Genomic DNA, 20,224 nt, shown 5'->3' on the forward strand with positions numbered 1-20,224 from the left:
CGCAGAGAGACCTTGTCTCAAAAAAAACAAAAACACCAAAACTACAACAACAAAAGAATTACTGTAGTGTTTAATAAACAACTTTTTTTTTTCTGATACAAGGTCTCACTACTATGTAGTACTAGCTGGCCTGAAATTCACACATTGATTTGTTTTCAGCTGCCTCTAGAATGCTGGCATTAAAGGTATGGGTCACCATGCGTGCTGGTAAACAACTTCCAATTGACCAAGTCAGAGATGAGGGGATCTGCTTTCTGGGGTACCTTTAGAACAGTAGGCATGATGGTATGCAGTGACAGCGTCTCTGTGAAGAGCCTGTAGAGAGCTTCCTTCAAAAAACACGACCTGCTCCTGTACCGGCTCAGTGATTCAGAAATCTGACTCATGTTGGCTCCTCCAGCAACCTAAAAAATACGGAGTTACAGTAGGCTTCACGTCCTCACACAAGTATTTGCGTCCCACCAGCGTTCAAAAACAAATCCTATGTCCCTCAAATCCCATCTGATAATAGATCTATCCAAGGAGTGAATGTGCAGTTCAGTACTGTAACAAAGAGAACAAGTGTGGTAGAGTCATGTACACCTCGCTGCAGCTAGAGTCCAGTTAAGACTTTAACTGGTGGCGCAGGCCTGGAATCCCAGGCAGAGGTAAGAGAATCATCTCAGACGTGAGGCTAACGGGGTCCTAGCTAGGCAGCCCCGTCGCCAGACAGTGGAGGCCACACGAGGAGGCAGAGGCAGGTGGATCGCTGTGAGGTCAAGGCCACCCTGGTCTGTAAAGCAAGGCCAAATTAGCCAAGGCTACACAGAGAAACCCTGTTTCGAAAAAACCAAAAGAACTGTCTGAATCAAGAAAGAAAGGGAAAAAAAAAAATCAAGCCCCACAAAACCTCAATTGGCTGTGGTTTGGAGATTTGACTTGGTGGTAAACGCTTGGCAAGTGTGAGGCTGGGGGCACGGTGCCTAGTGCAAACAACGAACAAGACACACAGGAATGTGCAGAATTCCAACAATCAACAGCCAGGACGGAGGCCTATCAGGAGGCTATGTTGGCATGCACACAGGAAAAAACCATCTATCTGGTAAGACTGGAAGGCACAGGAAAAGGATCTCATTCATCCTCGGTGTTAACCCAGCTTTTGGTGTGCTGTAAATCTTCCTTGTTATAACAGGATAATGTGCTTTAAACAGCCCATTGGAAACAGCCTATAGCTAACAGAGCTCTCCTGGTTTTCAATCACACCTTCTTCTATTACACCCTCTCCTATAGCCTTTCTCCAAAACATAAAACCAACAAGGAACCGTTTTGTTTTGTTTTTTTGAGACAGGGCTTCTCTGTGTAGCCCTGTCTGTCCTGGAACTCACTCTGTAGGCCATGCTGGCCTAGCTACCTGCTTCATGCTAGGATTAAAGGCATTTACAACCACATCCTGCAAAAAACATGAAATTATTTACTTAAATATATGCTGCTTTTATTTTATTTATTTATTTTTAATTTAATTTAATTTAATTTTTTGGTTTTTCAAGACAGGGTCTCTCTGTGTAGCCTTGGCTGTCCTGGACTCACTTTGTAGACCAGGCTGGCCTTGAACTCACAGCGATCGCCTGCCTCTGCCTCCCGAGTGCTGGGATTAAAGGTGTGTGTCACCATGCCCAGCTCTATATGCTGCTTTTTAAAAGGTAACAGTATACAATTATTTACTCAAGCAATGGTCTAAACACTTATTTATTTTTCCATCCTGTGAATCAAACCTAGGGCTTTGAAAATACTAGAATGACTGGGACACATCCCCAGTGCTTCAAAACTTTTTTTGGGGGGGAGAAGGGGTTGGGTGTAATAGCTTGTACCTGTAATCCTAGCACTTGGGGGGGATCAGTACAGTTCAACTGCTGGTCGGTCGGTCTGTCTCTCTCTCTCTCCAAGACAGGGTTTCTCTGTGTAGCCTTGGCTGTCCAGGACTCTCTGCAGATCAGGCTGGCCTCAAACTCACAATGATCCACCTCCCTCTGCCTCCCAAGTGCTGGGATTAAAGGTGTGTGGCACCATACCCATTTGTTTTTTAGACAGGGTTTCTCTGTGTAGTCTTGGCTGTCCATGTGCCACCATGCCTGGCTTTTCTTTGTTTGTTTTAAGTGCTCTTTTAAAAATATTTTTCAGGCCAGGCAGTGGTGGTACACGCCTTTAATCCCAGTCCACAGGAGGCAGAGGCAGGTGGATCTTTATGAGTTGGAGGCTATCCTGGTCTATAAAGCGAGTCCAGGACAGTCAAGGCTACCCAGAGAAACCCTGTCTCAAAAAAACCAAAAAATAAAATAAAATAATATTTTTTTCAGGCTGCTGGAGAGATGGCTCAATGATTAAGAGCACTAGCTGTTCTTCCAGAGGACTTGCCTTTAATTTCCAGCACCCACATGTGGAGCTAACATTTATCTGGAACTGTAGTTCTTTTCTGGAATCTACAAACACTACCTACATATCCTCAAGTAAAACAATCATACACATAAAATAAAAGTAGTCTTTAAAGACCTTGTCTTAAACAAACAAACAAACAAAGGTGAAGGGCGTGCCTTTAATCTCAGCACTGGGAAGCAGAGGCAAGCAGACGGCTGTGAGTTCAAGGCCAGCCTGGTCTACAAAGTGACTCCAGGATAGCCAAGGCTACACAGAGAAACCCTGTCTCGGAAAAAAAAAAAAAAAAAACTACTAAAAATTTTATATAAGCCCCACTTAATATAGATTCTGATGCACGAGAAGAACATATAATGCTCTCAACAGATAATACAAAATGTATGTTAGAACAAACCTTCAAGCCTTGCTTTGTCATAAAGAAATCAGAATAACCAGCATCTGTAGACAAGAGTCCCACAAAGCGCATCTCAGGCCGCTGCCGCAGAAAGGACTCCACGGCCGCATCCGTGACGTCAGTGCCCCCTGAGATATCCAGGGATACAAGCTCGGGCAGGATTTCCTCCTGCTGTAACAGATGGAAAGCCAGGTTGGATCTGAGCTGCCCGTGATCAGAAATGTCAAGGTGACGCAGGCGGTTCAGCTGTCTGATGACTGCAAGGATTTGTGAGTTGCTCATGGCCAGGCACTTCAGATAGTGCATGGTGAAAGATCTGAGCCGGTTCTTGCAGGTGAGCAGTGCAGAGATGTCGGTGACGTGAGTATTGGAGATATCCAAGCTCTCCAGGTTCGGTAACTGAGAAACGCTAACTAGGTCTTCACTCCAAAAGGACACATTGGCAACGCTTAGAGTGTGAACGCCAGTGAACTGGCCCAAGGTCGGCAGTCTTGAGTTTTCAGGGGCACTGGCTGAGTCTAACACAAGACACTGAAGGTTTTCCCGGATCCAGGCATTACTTCCGAGGCCATGGATGATGTCTGGGGCTGGAAGCTCAGGGTCCACTGAGGCGGCGTCCACGTCAACAAGCTTGTGATGGCAGAAGGCTCTCGTGAAGGCTGCTGCGGACAGCTTAGCTTTCTGGATTTTGAGCCGCTTCAGGCTCATCTGCTTGCCTTGGAAAATGCCTGCTGTCCTGTCAGTCAGTTTGCCTGTAAGAGAAGCAGAACCACTTACGTGTGCTCTAGGGAAGACTGTTTGTTGGTGGTGGTGGTGGTGGTGGTGGTGGTAGTGGCGGCGTGCATGCGTGCGTGCGTGCGTGCGTGCGTGCGTGCGCGCGCCTGCTACGCAGGGACTCATTCTGTAGCCCAGCTGCCTGCCATTCCCAGCATACATTTATATTCTCATAAAGACCTAGCCAAGTGTGATGGATGGTGCATGCCTGTCATCCCCAACGTTTGGGAGGTGGAGACAGGAGGATTGTCAACTACATATTTGAGTTTGAGGTCAGCCTCGGGGAGGATGCATGAAACCCTGTCCAAAACAAAATGAAAATCCCAACTAATTATGGGGCAGAAAATAATTGGAATAACTTCTGTTGGGAACAAGGTGACATGGAGCATTTCAGATTAAAGATGTTCAACTTTATTCCCAAATCCAAAACGTTCCTGGCCCCAAGCACATCGGATGAGGGCTATGCAACCTCTGCAGACCTCTCTAAAATACCCTCATTCAGGTATAGTAATGCAGGCTGTTTTCTTAACTACTTACGAGGCTGAGGCAAAAGGATTGCTTGCATGCTGGAGTTCAAGGGATAAGACCTTGTCTCAAAAAAATGACATAAGGGCTGGAGAAATGGCACTGGCTGCTCTTGCAGAGGCTCAGTCCCCAGCGCTCACACGGCAGCTCACAACCACCTGAACCCCAGTTCTAGGGATCTGATACCCTCACCTGCCCTACTTGAGCACCAAGCACACATGTGATATACATACGTACATGGCAGAAAAAAACATTCCTGCACATAAAAATAAAACTGCCTTCAAAAAAGAAATAGATCTGTGTGGCAGGCAATACATGCATGCCATGACTTTTTATTTTAATTTGTTCACTTTACATCCCAATTGTAGCCCTCTCCCTCCTCATCTCCCGGCCCCGCCCTCCCTCCGTCCCTTAGCCCCTCTCTGCCCTCCATGATTTTGAGGCTAGCCTGAACCATATAGCAAGTTCCTGGCCAGCTAGGCTACATACTGAGACCTATCTCAAATAAAACCAAATAAAAATTTTAAAGGGCCATCGAGATGTTTCAGCAGATAAAGGAACTTGCTGCGGAGTCTGACAGCCCTACTTTGATCACTAGAACCTACACGGTGGAGGAAATCAACACCTGCGAGTTGTACTCTGACCTTCACGCCTTTGTACATACGCAAATGAAATTAAAAACAAAATTTTTACTCTAAGAAAGCAAATCAAAGCCAGGCGTGGTGGCGCACGCCTTTAATCCCAGCACTTGGAAGGCAGAGGCAGGCAGATCGCTGTGAGTTCGAGGCCAGCCTGGTCTACAAAGTGAGTCCAGAATAGCCAAGATAACATAGAGAAATAGAGAGACCCTGTTGGGGGGGGGGGGTCGCGGAAGAAAGCAAATCAATCATAACCTTTTATTCCTCTTGTTTGTTTCTTGCTGCTCTTTTAATTTTTTAATATTTATTTATCTATCAGAGAGACAGCATACAGATGTCATGGTGCGTGTGTGGAGTCAGAAGACGACTCACAGAATGTAATTCTCTGCTCCAGCCACGTAAATCCCAAGGACAGAACTTGGGCCATCTGGCTTAACAGCCAGTGCCCTGACCCACTGAGCCTTCTTGCTGGTCTCTGCTTTCCCCCCACACAGAACAGACTAGAGCCCAGACTGGCCTGAGACTCCTTATGAAATGAGGATGACTGACATTCTGATTCTCCCGCCATCAAGTCTGGGCTCCTTTTTATGTCTTGCAACTCACTAGACACATGTTCCACCACTGAACTACAACGTAAACCCCAAAGAAATTTTTGTTTGTTTCTTTGGGGTTCTTCTTCTTCTTCTTCTTCTTCTTCTTCTTCTCCTTCTCCTTCTCCTCCTTCTCCTTCTCTCCTTCTCCTCCTCCTCCTCTTCTTCTTTTTTTTTTGAGTCTTGACTGTCCTGGAACTCACTCATTCTATAGACCAGGCTGGTGTTAAACTCAGAGATCCACCGGCCCCTGCCTCTGCCTCCTAAGTGCTGGTATTACAGATGTGCACCACTGCGTCCAGCTTTTTCCAAAGAAACTTTTTCCCCCTGAGACAGGGTTTTCTGTGTAATATCCCTGGCTGCCCTAGAACTCTCTTTGTAGACCAGGCTGACCTTGAACTCAGAGATTCGCCTGCCTTTGCCTCCCGAATGCTGGCATTAAAGGCCACCATGTCCGGCTTCCAAAGAAACTTTTTTTTTTTTTTTTGAGACAGGGTTTCTCTGTGTAGCCTTGGCTGTCCTAGACTTACTCTGTAGGCCAGGCTGGCCTCGAACTCACAGTGATCTGCCTGCCTGCCTCTGCCTACTGAGTGCTGGGATTAAAGGTGTATGCCACCATGCCCAGTTCCAAAGAAACTTTTAAGGCTCACGCACATAGTGTAGAAATAAAGGATGAATCGGGTGGTGGTAGCACATGCCTGTTATCCCAGCACTTGGAAGGCAGAGGCAGGTGAATCTCTGAAAGTTCGAGGCCAGCCTGGTCTACGGAGTGAGTCCAGAACAGTCAGGACTACAAGAAAAACAGTCTCAAACACCTATCCCGACCAAAAAAAGAAAGAAAGAAAGAAAGGATGAGAGTACAACAAAATGCTGGGAGCCAGAGAACACACGGATGAGTAGCAATGACTTTATGTTCTTTACCTATTAGGCTAGCAGCAGGAATAGATTAGAAATCTTAGCTTACCCTGTAAAGAACTATCAATAAAGGCATTTTTCAAATATTAAAGCACTGAGGTTCCCGAGGCAACTGTCATTGTTGATGGCTGCCCTCTACGCCTACTACACCATACACTTTGACTGCAGGACAGAAAAATCGAGCTGGACTGGAGTTGAAAGCTCCCTCGCTGCTGGCCAGCCCTTAGATGGTGCTGGAAGATGCTAGTAAGCTCCTGTGGGAGAACTGTCCTCAGGTCTTACTCAGCAGAGGTACCAGGTAACACGTGGCCACTGGGGTGATGGTGGCAATTCTGTTACAGGGACAGCCAAAGGCTCTTCAGCTGGATTTGAGGTCCTCGCCATAAGAGGGAAATCACCTGTGGTACTATTTACTGTACTTGGTACTGTTGATCAAAAGCCTGGGGCTGAGGAGGTAGAGGCCTCAGTAGGGAAGGTACTGCTGTTGTTTTGCTAACTGGACATGTCATGAAAAACAAAACAACAACAAAAAAAACAAAAAACAAAAACAAAAAAAAACCCACTAATGCTTCTATAAGCTACTCTAATTTAACTCAGTGGGTCAAAAAATAAAAAAATAAAGTACTTTAAGCCTACACTTTAGAGTATTCTTAGTACCTTGCCAAGCCAACCTCTCCAGGAACTTATCAGCTATTTCCTGAGGGAAACACCAATACTCTGGAAGGCACAACGTTCCATCAGGCCTTTCAGAACACCATTTCTCCAAGTGAGCAATCAAGACATCCAGGCAGATGGCGAACAAAGAGTGCGGTGATGCCTCCTCCTAAGACAGCAGAAGAGGAAAAGAAAAAAAAACTGTTAGAATTCACCTGCAAACCTTCAACAGAAATGTGATCATCGCCGGCGGGATGGCTCAGAAAGGTACTTGCTGCCAAGCCTGATGGTTTGAGTCAAGCTTTGAGAAGACCCAACTTCCACAGCTGTCCTCTGCCCTCCATACACCACACGCAGAGCATAGTAAATTAAACAACAAAGCCACCAGCATGATAGCGCCCAGCTCTAATCCTAGCACTCAGGAGGCAGATCTTTGAGTTCAAAACCAGCCTGGTCTTCACAGTGAGTTCCGGGCCAACCTGGAATACATAGCAAGAGCCTGCCTCAACCGTAGTAGTAGCAGCAGCAGCAACAATAATAAGTATTTAATTAATTATTTAATAACAATTTGTTTTATTTCTGGCCTCAGATGCAAACAGAAGCACAGGTTACTGGAACCTATGAGATAATGCTAAGGCAGTTTTCAAAGTTCATAGGTTTAGATGTCTCAGCGCTTAAAAAAAAAAAAAGCCAGAAAGCGGCTGGCGAGATGGCTCAGCTGGGTAGAGGCTGCCAAGACTGAGCTTGCTAGTCCCTGGGACCTATAATGTGGAAGCAAAGAACCAATTTCCACAAGTTGTCCTCTGACCTCTGCACCCCACCTTCGTATGTTCTCTTCCTAAATAAATTCATCTAAATATCCAGGAAGATCCCATATAAATAACTTGATGTGTACCCCAAGGTCCTAGAGAAACAACCCAGTCCTAAACGCAGCCCATGAGAAAGTGCCATGTTGCGCAGGCTGGCCTCAGACTCTCGGTCAGTCTCCTGTCTCATCTGTCCAGGTACTGGGATGGCAAACTTGAGCCACTGTGCCCAGCGTATATTGTTTTGAAATGAGGCCTGAGTTAGTGAGATGACCTGAGAACCTGAGCTCAAGCAGCCCTGCTGCCTCAGCCTCCTGAATAACTTGTCTCCAGGCACAAACACTTTAGGGGCTAGCAGTATGTCCCAGCCAGCAAAGATGCTTTTTCACAAGCCTCACACAACCTGTGTTCAACTCCCTGGATGAACAAGTTGGCAGGAAAGACTTGACCACCTCCTAGGAGCTACCTGCCCTCTTACCTCCACACACCTGCACTCACAAAGTAATTGAAATAAATACTTTCTTCTACAAAGATGATTCTTTCCATTGGTAGGCATGGTGGCACACGCCTGTGAACGCAGCAGTTAGGAGGCAGAAACAGGAGAATCAGTTCGGAGCCAGATGATTTTATGTCTTATTACTAATAGGGTCTCTCTAGTCTGACCTCTACTTGACTTTCTGCTGCCTCAGCATCCCAAGTGTGGGAATGATGGACATCTACATTTTTTTCTGTTTTAGGCAAGGTCTCCTGTACTACACATCGCTCTCAAGTTCATTACATTTACCAAAGATGACCTTGAAATTTTTTTTTTTTTAAAGATTCATTTAGTTATTTTATGTATACAGTGCTCTTTCTGCATGTACGCCTGCAGGCCAGAAAGGGGGGGGGTGCATCAATCATAGTATAGATGGTTGTGAGCCACCATGTGGTTAATGGGAATTGAACTCAGGACCTCTGGAAGAGCAGACAGTGCTCCTAACCGCTGAGCCACCTCTCCAGCCCCGATCTTGAATGTCTAATCCTCGTCCACCCACTTCCCACGGCTGGGATGACAGGCAGAAGCCACCAAGCTCATTTCAGCCCACTACACATATTTTCCAGCTTTACAGCTTAGGCTCCCCAATTTTTGGTCTTAGGTAAACCCTTTTACTACTACTATTACTACTTCTCCTCCTCCTCCTGTTCTTCCCCCCCCCCCCCCCCCAGAGACAGGGTTTCTCTGTGCAGCCCTGGCTGTCCAGAACTAGCTTTGTAGACCAGGCTGGCCTCGAACTCACAGAGATCCATCTGATCCTTCCAATCTGCCTCCTGAGTGCTGGGACTAAAGGCGTGAGCCACCACGCTGGGCTCCCTTCCACTGGGGCTGGGAATGCAGCTTTTGACAGTTAAGAGAACATGCTGCTTTTGCCAAGGGCAAGGGCTTGGATCCCAGCACCCACATGGCAGTTCCCAAAGGTCTCTAACTCCAGATCCAGGGGATGCAATGCCCTCTTCTGTCCTTAACGGGCACTGCATGTGTGGTACGCGTGTGTATACACACATACACACACACACACACACAAGCAAAACACATAAAATAAAAATAAATATTTTTCAAAAGACTTTTTCTGGACCCAACATTTCTGTCTTTTATGTTGCTATATATTGGTAGTTAAAACGGACTGTATTTCAATGTTAATGAGGTAGATGCTTGACCATTAAGAGCACTGGCTGCTCTTTCAGATTTCCAGCATCCATGTGACAGCTTATAACTGTGTGTTAACTCCAGTATCCTGCACCCTATTCTGGCCTCCTTTGGCACCAGGCATACACACAGTTCACTTACCATACATGCAGGTAAATCATACACATGCATTAAATGACATTAAAAGAAATAATAAAACACAAAGAGACAACTCCTCTGGGTGCATATCTCACAGCCTCAGGTCCCAGCCTGAGGAGCTGACACAGAACTGATTCCCTGCAGCAGGTCAAGGTTGGCCTGTATCACATAACAAAAACTCATCTCTCTCTCTCTCTCTCTCTCTCTCTCTCTCTCTCTCTCTCTCTCTCTCTCTCTCACACACACACACACACACACACACACACACACACACACACACACACACACACACACACACCCCAGGCCTCACTAACCTGTTTATAAAACTTACTCACTGGACAGTGGTGGTTCCCTGCACACCATTAATCCCACCACTGGGGAGGCAGAGGCAGGCAGATCTCTGAGTTCAAGGCCAGCCTGGTCTACAGAGAGAGTTCTAGGACAGCCAGGGCTATATAGAGAAACCCTGTCTCAAAACAACAACAACAACAAAAACGTACTCCTGGCAATCTTGTCTTTGCCTCCAAGGGGGGAAAAGCATTTCTTAGCCAGGTATGGGGCACACAGCTTTAATCCCAGCACCTCAGAAGCCAGAGGACTAGGAATTCAATTCCAGCTTTAGTTACTCTTGTGCTACAATTTCCTTTGAATTCCAACAGTCCACCCTGGAGGAGCTTTCTTAACAAGGCCCAGCAGTAAGCAATAGACAAGTCTCTGGAAGTTCCTACAATCTACAAGGACCATCCCTGGGCTGTGGAGATTCAGGCTAGGAAGTAAAGTACCCGCCACACATAAAGGTGAGAGCAGATCATTAGGATCCATATAGGATTAAATTTATAAACCCAGTGCTGGAGGACAAAAGCCAAGCAGATCCTGAGAGCTCCCAGCACTCGGGAGGCAGAGGCATGTGGATCTCTGTGAGTTCCAGAACAGAAACTGCTCATAACCACTGAACCATCTCTCCAGCCCCTACAATAATGCTTTTTAAATTTGAGCAAACCGTGGGGCTGGAGAGATGGCTCAGCAGTTAATAGCAGTGGCTACTCTTCCAAAGGATCAGGGTTCAATTCCCAGCAACCACGTGGCCGCTCACAACCATCTGCAACTCTAGTTCCAGGGGATCCAACACCCTCACACAAACATCCATGCAGGCAAAACACCAATACACATAAAATAAAATAAACCAAACTACTTAAAAACTTTGGAGTGAGCTGGGCATGGTTGCCCACATCTACAAAGTGAGTCTAGGATAGCCAAGGCTACACAGAGAAATCCGGTTTCTAATAACCAAAATCCAAAAACAAAGAACAAGAAACAAAACCAAAAAACTTTTGAGTGAACTAAGAGAGATCACTTTTGAACCTTATCACAAATCTTTAAGATCTTAGTAAATATAAATTATAACAATAGAATTTGATTTCTTAGGCTGGAGAGATAGTTCAGCTGGTAAAGGCCTTTTACGGCAAAGCTTGAAACAGAGTTCAATACATATGGTGAAAGCACAGAACCTGACGTCCACACATGTGTCCAAGACACACATTCTACCAAAAAAAAAAAAAAAAAACAAGGCCAGGGGTGGAGAGCGGGAGCACACACGCCTTTAATCCAAGCAGAGGCAGACAGATCTCTGTGAGTTCAAAGCCACCCTAGTCTGCAAAGTGAGTCTAGGACAGCCAAGGCTACACAGGGAAACCCTGTCTCGAAAAACAAGAACAAAAAGATAATTTAAGGGTGATGGTGGCGATGCCTTTAATCCCTGCACTCGGGAGGTAGAGGCAGGAGGATCTCTGAGTTCAAGGGGGAAAGGGACTAACTATTTTGTTGTTTCTTTTTCCTTCCTTTTTTTCTTTTTTCCTTTCTTTTTTTTTTTTCCGAGACAGGGTTTCTCTGTGTCGCCTTGGCTGTCCTGAACTCACTTTGTAGATCAGGATGGCCTCTAACTCTGAGTTAGAGATCCACCTGCCTCTGCCTCCCAAGTGCTGGGATTAAAGGCATGAGCCACCACTGCCCGGCAGGAGCTAACCATTTTGGCAGATTTCTAATCCCAGTGCTCGGGAGACTGAGGCAGAGTTGAACTGGAAGCCAGTCGGGGCTACAGAGGGAGACCCTAATTTACACACATCAGAGGAGGCCTAGGGGTTCATCCCGACATCCAAAAACACAACAAAAAAGCACCATCTCAACCAGACTGTTTCCCTCCCTCTGAATTCATTTCCGGTTGGCCCTTCATCTCTAGATTTTTCTTGGGTTTGGTCGGGGATGTGGTCTCTCTCGTAAGCACAGAGCAGGCTGGCTTGGAGCTCGTGCGATCCTCCTGTCTCAGCCTCACAAACTCGCGCGGATTACGAGGCGTCACCACTAGATATTCCGTTGCGGGGTTGCACGGAGAACCCAAGGTCACACTCCGAGTTAAAATTCCAGAGTGGGCCTAACTCAATCTCGGGATTTCCGCCTTCCCCACTCGGCCAATGGATCCAGGTGTGTGGGCGGGCGTCTGGGGGCGACGGGGGGGGGGGAGGGTTAGAGTAGAACCGTGGTGGGGGGGTTTCTGAGGAGAGGAGCTGGGCTGGGCGGCGGGCGCTCAGCAGAGTTGGGGCTTGAACTCGGGCGCCTTCATCCCGAGGCGCAAAGGCCTCCCCCCCCCCCCCGCGCGTGGGCGGCACGCGGCATCCACGAAGCCCGGCCCGGCCTGCTCGCGAACTCCGGGTGGCCGTCCCGATCCGCCCGCCCGCCCGGAGGAGGCCTCCCGGGCCACCGGCTCGCTCGCAGGCCGCGCTGCACAACGGGCGTCCGCGGACCCGACGGCGGCGGCCACAACTCACCTGCACCATGCAGTGGCCCAGCGGGTCCTCCTGGGCGTTGGGCAGGACGAGGCCCCGCGGCCACAGCATCGGGTGCAAGAAATGGACCATGGCGCCCCGACTCGCGCGAGCCCCCCGGGCTGCAGGCGTCGCGTCGAACCACGGCGAACTCGCGAGGAGCGCGGGGCTGGCCGCAGGGCCTTTGAATCGCCCGCCGCTCGCCGCCGCCGCCGCGCACCGTCTGCCGCGACCCCGCCCCCGGCCGTACGACCAATGGTCCTCGCCAGCTAAGCGCAGCCACCCAACTCCCAGACGTTCGAGATCCCTGCTGGTGAGAGCGTTCCCACAGTAGGCGCTGTGTAGTTTATTTGAATTTGTTTCTTCTTTCCCTTTTTGGGTTTCTCGAGACAGCGTTTCTCGGCGTAGCCCCCTGGCTATCCTGGAACTCACTCTGTAAACAAGTCTGGCCTCGAACTTCTTAGAGATCCACCTGCCATTGCCTGGGAAACGCTGGCATTAAAAAAGGAGGGCGCCACCACTGCCAGGCTTGATTTTTTTTTTTTTTTTTCTTTAGATGGGTTAAGGACGGCGCTTAGAGCCTTGTACAGATTTTGTTGTTTTGTTTTGTTTTTTGTTTTTTCGAGACAGGGTTTCTCTGTGTAGCCTTGGCTGTCCTGGACTCACTTTGTAGACCAGGCTGGCCTCGAACTCACAGTGATCCACTTGCCTCTGCCTCCCGAATGCTGGGATTAAAGGCGTGCGCCACCATGTAGCAGATTTTAAAATGCTTTAACAGATTAAAATGCACTGTTAAAGGCCTTACCCCTTAAAGTATGACACCAGTCTCGTTTTGACTCCTAAACGTGAACTATATCCAAACATTTCTAGGGGCTGCTTGACATGGCACAAATATGGAAGGAGACAGCAGGTCTTCTTCCGCAAAGTTGTTCGAAGCTAGCCTCAGCCTCCACTATGTTAAGACCATCTTATTTAATGTACGTTTGTTGCTGAACGCGCATTGAGCCCTTGGCTTGTTAGAGGTATCTGGAGCTTAATTTCCTCAACAGTAAACTCAGGAGATTGGGCAAGAACTCTCACGAGGTTGATGTCTGGATTGTATGTAAAATACTGAACAAGGCACCTCCTCAGAGTCCTTCCAGATGAAAGAATTCAAATGCTAAAATTAGTTTTCAAGAACAAATGGCCAGGAAATACTTCCACAGTCTCTTTTCTTTTTCAGCTAGCTTGGAACTCACTTTGTACCTGAAGATGACCTTGAATTTATTCTTCTACTTCTACCTCCCAAGGAGCAAAGTGAGCAGCCCAGCAGGCACAGTGGATCTTTAATCATCTTCCTAAAAGTAAAACAAGGAAGAGCTGAGTGTGGTGGCACTCAAGAGGCGGATGCAGGCGGATCTCTGTGAGTTTGAAGCCAGCCTAGTCTACAAAGCAAACCCAGGACAACCAGGGGTATTGCACAGAGAAACCCTGTCTGGTGAGTGGGGGTGGGGTTAACACTGAAGAAAATTCAGGACCATCCATAAGGTCCTCGTTTTTTAGCTGCAAGGAAGGGAAGAACCCATAGAGTAGAGATGAGGCAGGCTGGGAGGGGCCTAGCTGCTACCCCAGCCCTCAATAGGCAGAAGCTGCAGGAGCGCTAGGAATTCCAGGCCAGCCGGGTCTACTTAGGGAGTTGGCGTCTTTACCAGGGCAGGCGCGGTAATTCCAGCACTGTTTCTTCCTCCCGTTTTTGTTTTGTTTTGTTTTCATAACACTGACCATAAAGTAGGAAGAACTGAGTGTTTATGTGGGAACGTTTCTAGACTGGAAGATAAAAATAAAGATAACTCTGCAAATGACTTCTGAAAGGCTGAAGAATGTACCAGTAATGCAAGGTGTCCCTTGAGTTCTGGTCCTGCCTCCCCTGCCCCTCCCCCACAGCTTGCCGCACCGCATCGCTTCCCTACCCCTAGGGACTTTTACAGCCTTCTGTGAGCTGCCTGGTGGCTCTCTACAACTTCCCCTGAAGTTACTTACCTTCATTGTTAGCGGAGATGCAGAGAGAAGCTGCTAGACTTCACTCTCCTCATCACTCAGCAAGGACAGAAGTTTAGGCAGAAGAACAAGCCATCGAAGAAACTGAAAATCAAAAGTAATTGCTAAGATGAAGGGTTTTAGCTGGTGGCACAGGTCTTGAGAGGGAGGCAGAGGCAGCTTGATATCTGTGAGTTCTGGGCTAGCTGGGGCCACATAGTGATACCCTGTAGTAAATCCCCCACCCCACCCCTTTGTTTTGTTTGAGCTTTTTGAGACAGCATCTCTCTAGCCCTGGCTGTCCTGGAACTCACTCACAGAGACCTGTGTCACCATGCCCATCTCCATCCCACAATAAATAATAAGTCTTTTTTTTTTTAAGTTCTAAATATTTTATGTGTATTTCTGTGTGCCTGAGTGTATATATGTGCACTGTTAACCCCAAAGATTCAAGGAGAAAAACCACTACCACAACTGACCAATTAAAGCAAGCTCTATTTGTTTGTTTTGGTTTTTTGAGACAGAATCTCTCTGTGTAGCCTTGGCTGTCCTGGACTCACTGTGTAGACCAGGCTGGCCTCAAACTTACAGCGCTCCTCCCGTCTCTCCCTCCTGAGTGCTGGGAATTAAAGGCGTGTGCCTGGCTTAAGTACTCTTTTTAAAAGATGCACCAGGAACTGGCCAGTGTCATCCTAAATTGAGGTTTTAGAGAGCAGCCCTAGGCTAGCATATAAGATCCTTTTATGGGGGAAAATACAAAGTTAATAGAAAATAGCTGCAAGCTCATTTAAAAGGGCGAAATAAAGCTGGGCACGGTGGCGCACACCTGTAATCCCAACACTCAGGGAAGCAGAGGCAGGCAAATCGCTGTGAGTTCGAGGCCAGCCGGGTCTACAATTCGAGTCCAGGACAGCCAAGGCTATAGAGAGATCCTGTCTCGAAAAACAAACAAACAAAAAGAGCAGTAAACGCTTTTAACTACTGAGTCATCACTCCAGCCATATGAGATTTTTTCCCCCCGAGGCGGGGGTGGGGGTAAGGGTGGTGGTGGGGAGGGTTGGTTTTTTTCTAGATAGGATTTCTAGATTAGATTTTCTAGATAGGATTGTCTGTAGACTAAGCTGCCTTCAAATTCACAGAGATCCACCTGCCTATGCCTACCAAGGGCTGGGATTAAAGGCAAGCACCACTGCTGGGTTGGGGGGGGGGGGGCGCCGCACACCTCTAATCCCAGAATTTGGGAGGCAGAGGCAAGGAACATCCCTGAGTTCGAGGGATAACCAGGACTACGCAGAGAAACCCTGCTTTGAAAAACTTAGAAATGAAAAAAGGGCATGTACCATCATCACTGCCTGATTTTTTTGTTTTCTGTTTTTTTGGTAAGATTTATTTATTTATTATGTATACAAGCTCTGTCTGAATGTACACCTGCAGGCCAGTAGAGGGCATCAGATCACATTATAGCCACCATGTAGAAAAGCAGTCAGTGTTCTTAACCACTGGGCCATCTCTCCAGACCCCTGGTTTTGTTTGTTTGTTTGTTTGTTTGTTTTTCAAAACAGGATTTCACTGTGTAGCTTTCACTGTCCTGAAGCTCACTCTATAGCCCAGGCTGGCCTTAAATTCACAGAGACCTTCCTGCCTCTGCCTCCCAAGTACTAGGATTAAAGACGTGTGCCACCACTGTCTCGCACTGCCCGACCCCTATGGGAATACTTCTATTTCTGTACTAAGAAGAGGAATGAATACATGTTTACATAGGGCTAAGATGTGGATAGGAAGACCCTTGGTTTGAATACCTCATCTCAAGGTATTCCTTGAAAAGAAGTTGTGGTGTGTCTACAGAGGCTGATAGACTGGTTAGAATTGCAATACTGTAAAGAGCTTAGTGTTGAAAGCCTAGATGCTAATTACCTTAGCAAGTGCTAATGTCTGGCCCTCTGCAACAGCCAATCCTTGCTCACCTGTGTCTGAGGTAACATCCTGTGACTAATAGAAACCTTTCGGAATCTATTACCAGACCATTCGCTTCCACCGACTCAGAAGCTAAGGATGGCATCAGCTAGCATGTTGGGCCCATAGAAAAGCCTCTCCTATATTGCTGTATCTCCGTCTCTGGCATACCTACCAGTGTACTTTCTTTTTAGCCTGCTTTGGGTTAATGTTGCTGTGATGAAAACAACATAACCAAAGCAAGTTGAGGAGGAAAGGGTTTAATTTGACTTAGACTTCCACTTCACATTTCATCACTGAAGGAAGTCAGGACAGGAATTCAAACAGGGCAGGAACCTGGAGGCAGGAGCTGACACAGAGGCCAGGAAGGAGTGCTGCTTACTAGCTTGCTCCCCATGGCTTGCTCAGCCTGACTCTTTTCTTTCTTTCTTTCGAGACAGGGTTTCTCTGTGTAGCCCTGGCTGTCCTGGACTCACTCTGTAGACCATGCTGGCCTCGAACTCACAGAGATCTGCCTGCCTCTACATCCCCAAGTGCTGGGACTAAAGGCGTGCACCAACCATGCCTGACTACCAGTGTATTTTAAACTGCCTTGATTTATGATTTTCTTCGTTCTGTAGAATTACAAAACTTCATGAACAAGGAATAACCTACTCTGTATACGTGGGCCATGGTCACCCAAAATGACTCCAGAATAAACTATCTCTTACTCTCTTTAAGATGAAAGTTGTTGGACTGGAGAGATGGCTCAGAGGTTAAGAGCACTGACTGCTCTTCCAGAGGTCCAGAGTTGGAGTCTCAGCAACCACATGGTGGCTCAACCATCTATAATGAAATCTAATGCCTTTTACACTTGCAGGCAGAACACTGTATACATAATAAATAAATCTTTTTCTTTTTCTTTTTTTTGGTTTTTCGAGACAGGGTTTCTGTGTAGCCTTGCCTGTCCTGGACTGGCTTTGTAGACCAGGCTGGCCTCGAACTCAGTGATCCGCCTGCCTCTGCCTCCCGAGTGCTGGGATTTGCCAACTGATACACATCCTAGTATGGACTCTGAGAGGATATATATATATATACACATGTATGTATGTATGTATGTATGTATGTATGTATGTATGTATGTATGTATATGCCCCAAACAAGAGGCTTTGCTTTTTGGTTTTGGCATTGCCTCCTATTGTTGGGCTGTTCATTGCTCTGCTTGGAGACACTTCCAGAAAGAAACACTCCAGAGAGCGCTTCAAGGTTTCGGGTTGAGGAGCTGGTCCAATTTCCACCTGCATCTTTGCAGTCACCTTTGCTGTTTAACGGGTCAGCTGGAATCCTGACGTGGAAATGCTCCAAGGAACTGAGTCTAAAAAGGTCTACATCGCCTGTTCCCATTAACTTCTTTTCTCTATTTAGGGTAGGTGGGTTGAAAAGGAGGTATATGCATTAAAGAACCCTAAATAAAGTAGGTTTGAAAAGCCCACAAGATACAAATTGTTGCCAGGTGCCGTGGTGCACACCTGTAATCCTAGCTTTTGGGAGGGTAAGGCAGGTGGACCTCTGTGAGTTCGAGATTAAAAAAAAAAAAAATCCACATCTTGATAAATCAGTGTACCCAGGGGGGGCTTTGCGAATACCTTGAAGCTAGTGCCATTTCAGTGATGTGTGTTTGTGTGTGTGTGTGTGTGTGCGCGCGCGTGCGCATGCTTTAGATTAGAGGACAAATTTTGGGAATCAGTTTGGTCCTTTCACAAAAGAGTCTCAGGGATCCAACTCAGGTCTTCAGGCCTGGTGGCAAGTGCCTTTACTGGCCCAGCCATCTCTCAGGCCCCCATTTTTACAATTCATCTTTTAAAGCTCACTATGTAGATCTACCCCCTCTACACATACATACACACACACACACACACACACACACACACACACGCACACAATCTTGTTAATGAGAAAGACACAGTTAACAGAGGGGAACCTGTTTTATTTCTTGCATTTGACCTTGAAGGTATTTTTTCCTGTCTTTCATTCGTTTACTATTATAACTGTTGTGTCTTTCCCCAGCTCACTCCGATCTCCCTTCTTCGATGTCACTGCTCTCTGGGGCTCCTTTCTGTCCCACACACCTTGTCCAGATCCCCTTGTGACCTCGGTGCTTCCCTTCAGCTACCCCTATGTGTGGAAACGCCCAAGGCTGGGTCTGTAGCTCTAGTTTCCTTTCTAAGTTCCAAATTAGAATGTCACTTGTTGACTCAACACCTCCCGTCTGAGTGTGCACATGCTTCAAATTCAGCACACTCAGCTTTACATGTTATCAGGAAACTGTTCGGTCAACTGTTCTCAGTGCGGGAATCTGGAGTCCAGCTGATTCTTGTCTTTTCCTAACCAGCAACACATCTCCTCCCCTCCCTCCTCCTAGCTCCGCCTCCTGCTGCCATTCAGGACTTAGCCTGTCTCACATGCTCTGGTCTTCCTGATGTTGGTCACTACAGATGAGCTGCTCCTCTAAAACATTCCTGGGGACTGGAGGAGTAGCTTGGCAGTAGAACACATGCCCTAGCATCTGAGAGTCTCTGGGTTCAATCCCCAGCACCAGGATATCATCATCATCATCATCAATTCACTCTTATATGATCATGTAGCATACTCTTGTCATGTACACTATGAACTCATGTAAATGAGTCCTTAGATATTTTTTTTCCTTTTTTCTTTTTGGTTTTTTGAAATAAGGTTTTCCTGTAGCCTTTGGCTGGCCTTGAACTCAGAGAGATCTGCCTGCATCTACCTCCCAAGTCCTGTGACTAATGGTGTGTACCACTGCTGCCTGGCAAGAAATACTTGGTTTTGTTTTTCGAGACAGGGTTCTTGGTGTAGCCTTGGCTATCCTAGACTTGCTTTGTAGACTTTGTAGTGCTAGAATTAAAAGGCAAAAAAAACCCTTTTTTTTTGTTTTTCTTTCTTTTTTTTTTTTTGGTTTTTCGAGACAGGGTTTCTCTGTGTAGCCTTGGCCATCCTGGACGCACTTTGTAGACCAGACTGGTCTCGAACTCACAGTGATCCGCCTGCCTCTGCCTCCCGAGTGCTGGGATTAAAGGCGTGCGCCACCACGCCCGGCTTGTTTTTGTTTTTCGAGACAGGGTTTCTCTGTGTAACAGCCCTGGCTGTCCTGGAACTTTCTTTGTAGACCAAGCTGGTCTCAAACTCACAGAGATCTGCCTGCCTCTGTCTCCCTAGTGCTGGGATTAAATGCATGTGCCACCACGCCTGGCAGGCAGCCAGTGTGTTTATCTCGGAGCCACCTCCTCAGCTCAGTCCTTAAAATTTTTTATCATAGCATCGGGTCAAGATCCCTCCCAACTGTACCTGAGTAGAGGATGGGCTGCAGCTTCACTTTGCAGTCTCCATGGTTACTGGCAAACCAGGTATCATTTTCTGCCTCTCAGAGTGCTGGGATTAGTGTACCACCACCCGGTAGCAATTCTTTTTGGACTAACTGGACAGACTGCCCAGCTAGAATTAGGTGTGGTCTTTGGTCCCTATAATAACTGTGGCTGTTCTAGAACACATTGTTACATAGTACTTATTAAGTCTTCTCCATTAAAATTATATTCCCTGCAGAGACTCAAGCATGCTTGATAAACCCCCTCTACCACTGAGTGAAGAATGCAGACCTTTCCCCAGTTTTGTTTGAAGTGAGGTGTGTAGGAAGTCTCACTACATCACACAGGGTGGCTGTGGCCTGGAGCCTCCAGCTTCATCTCCCCAAGGGCTGGGATTACAGGTGTGTACTGGCAAGCCTGGTTCTGGCATAAGAATGTCATTCAAGCGTGGCGTTCTAGTAGATGGACTTCTGCAGATTTCAGAAAGCAAATGGATTACTAAGGAACACAAAGCTTCGCTAAATATTAAATTTCAAAGTATATGGAG

The 20,224-nt window shown here is 47.0% G+C and overlaps 1 protein-coding gene across 1 annotated transcript in view; it reads right to left on the minus strand.

The window, feature by feature from the left end:
• Positions 1-12,439, minus strand: part of Zyg11a (zyg-11 family member A, cell cycle regulator) — a 32,975-nt gene extending 20,536 nt beyond the window's left edge. The window contains 4 exon segments of the mRNA XM_051172086.1: positions 264-404; positions 2,804-3,555; positions 6,903-7,068; positions 12,350-12,439. Of these exon segments, the coding sequence (XP_051028043.1) occupies positions 264-404; positions 2,804-3,555; positions 6,903-7,068; positions 12,350-12,439 (1,149 nt within the window).
• Between the last annotated feature and the right edge of the window lie 7,785 nt (positions 12,440-20,224).

Source organism: Acomys russatus, chromosome 29 (assembly GCF_903995435.1).
Source record: "Acomys russatus chromosome 29, mAcoRus1.1, whole genome shotgun sequence".
Classification (NCBI taxonomy): domain Eukaryota; kingdom Metazoa; phylum Chordata; class Mammalia; order Rodentia; family Muridae; genus Acomys; species Acomys russatus.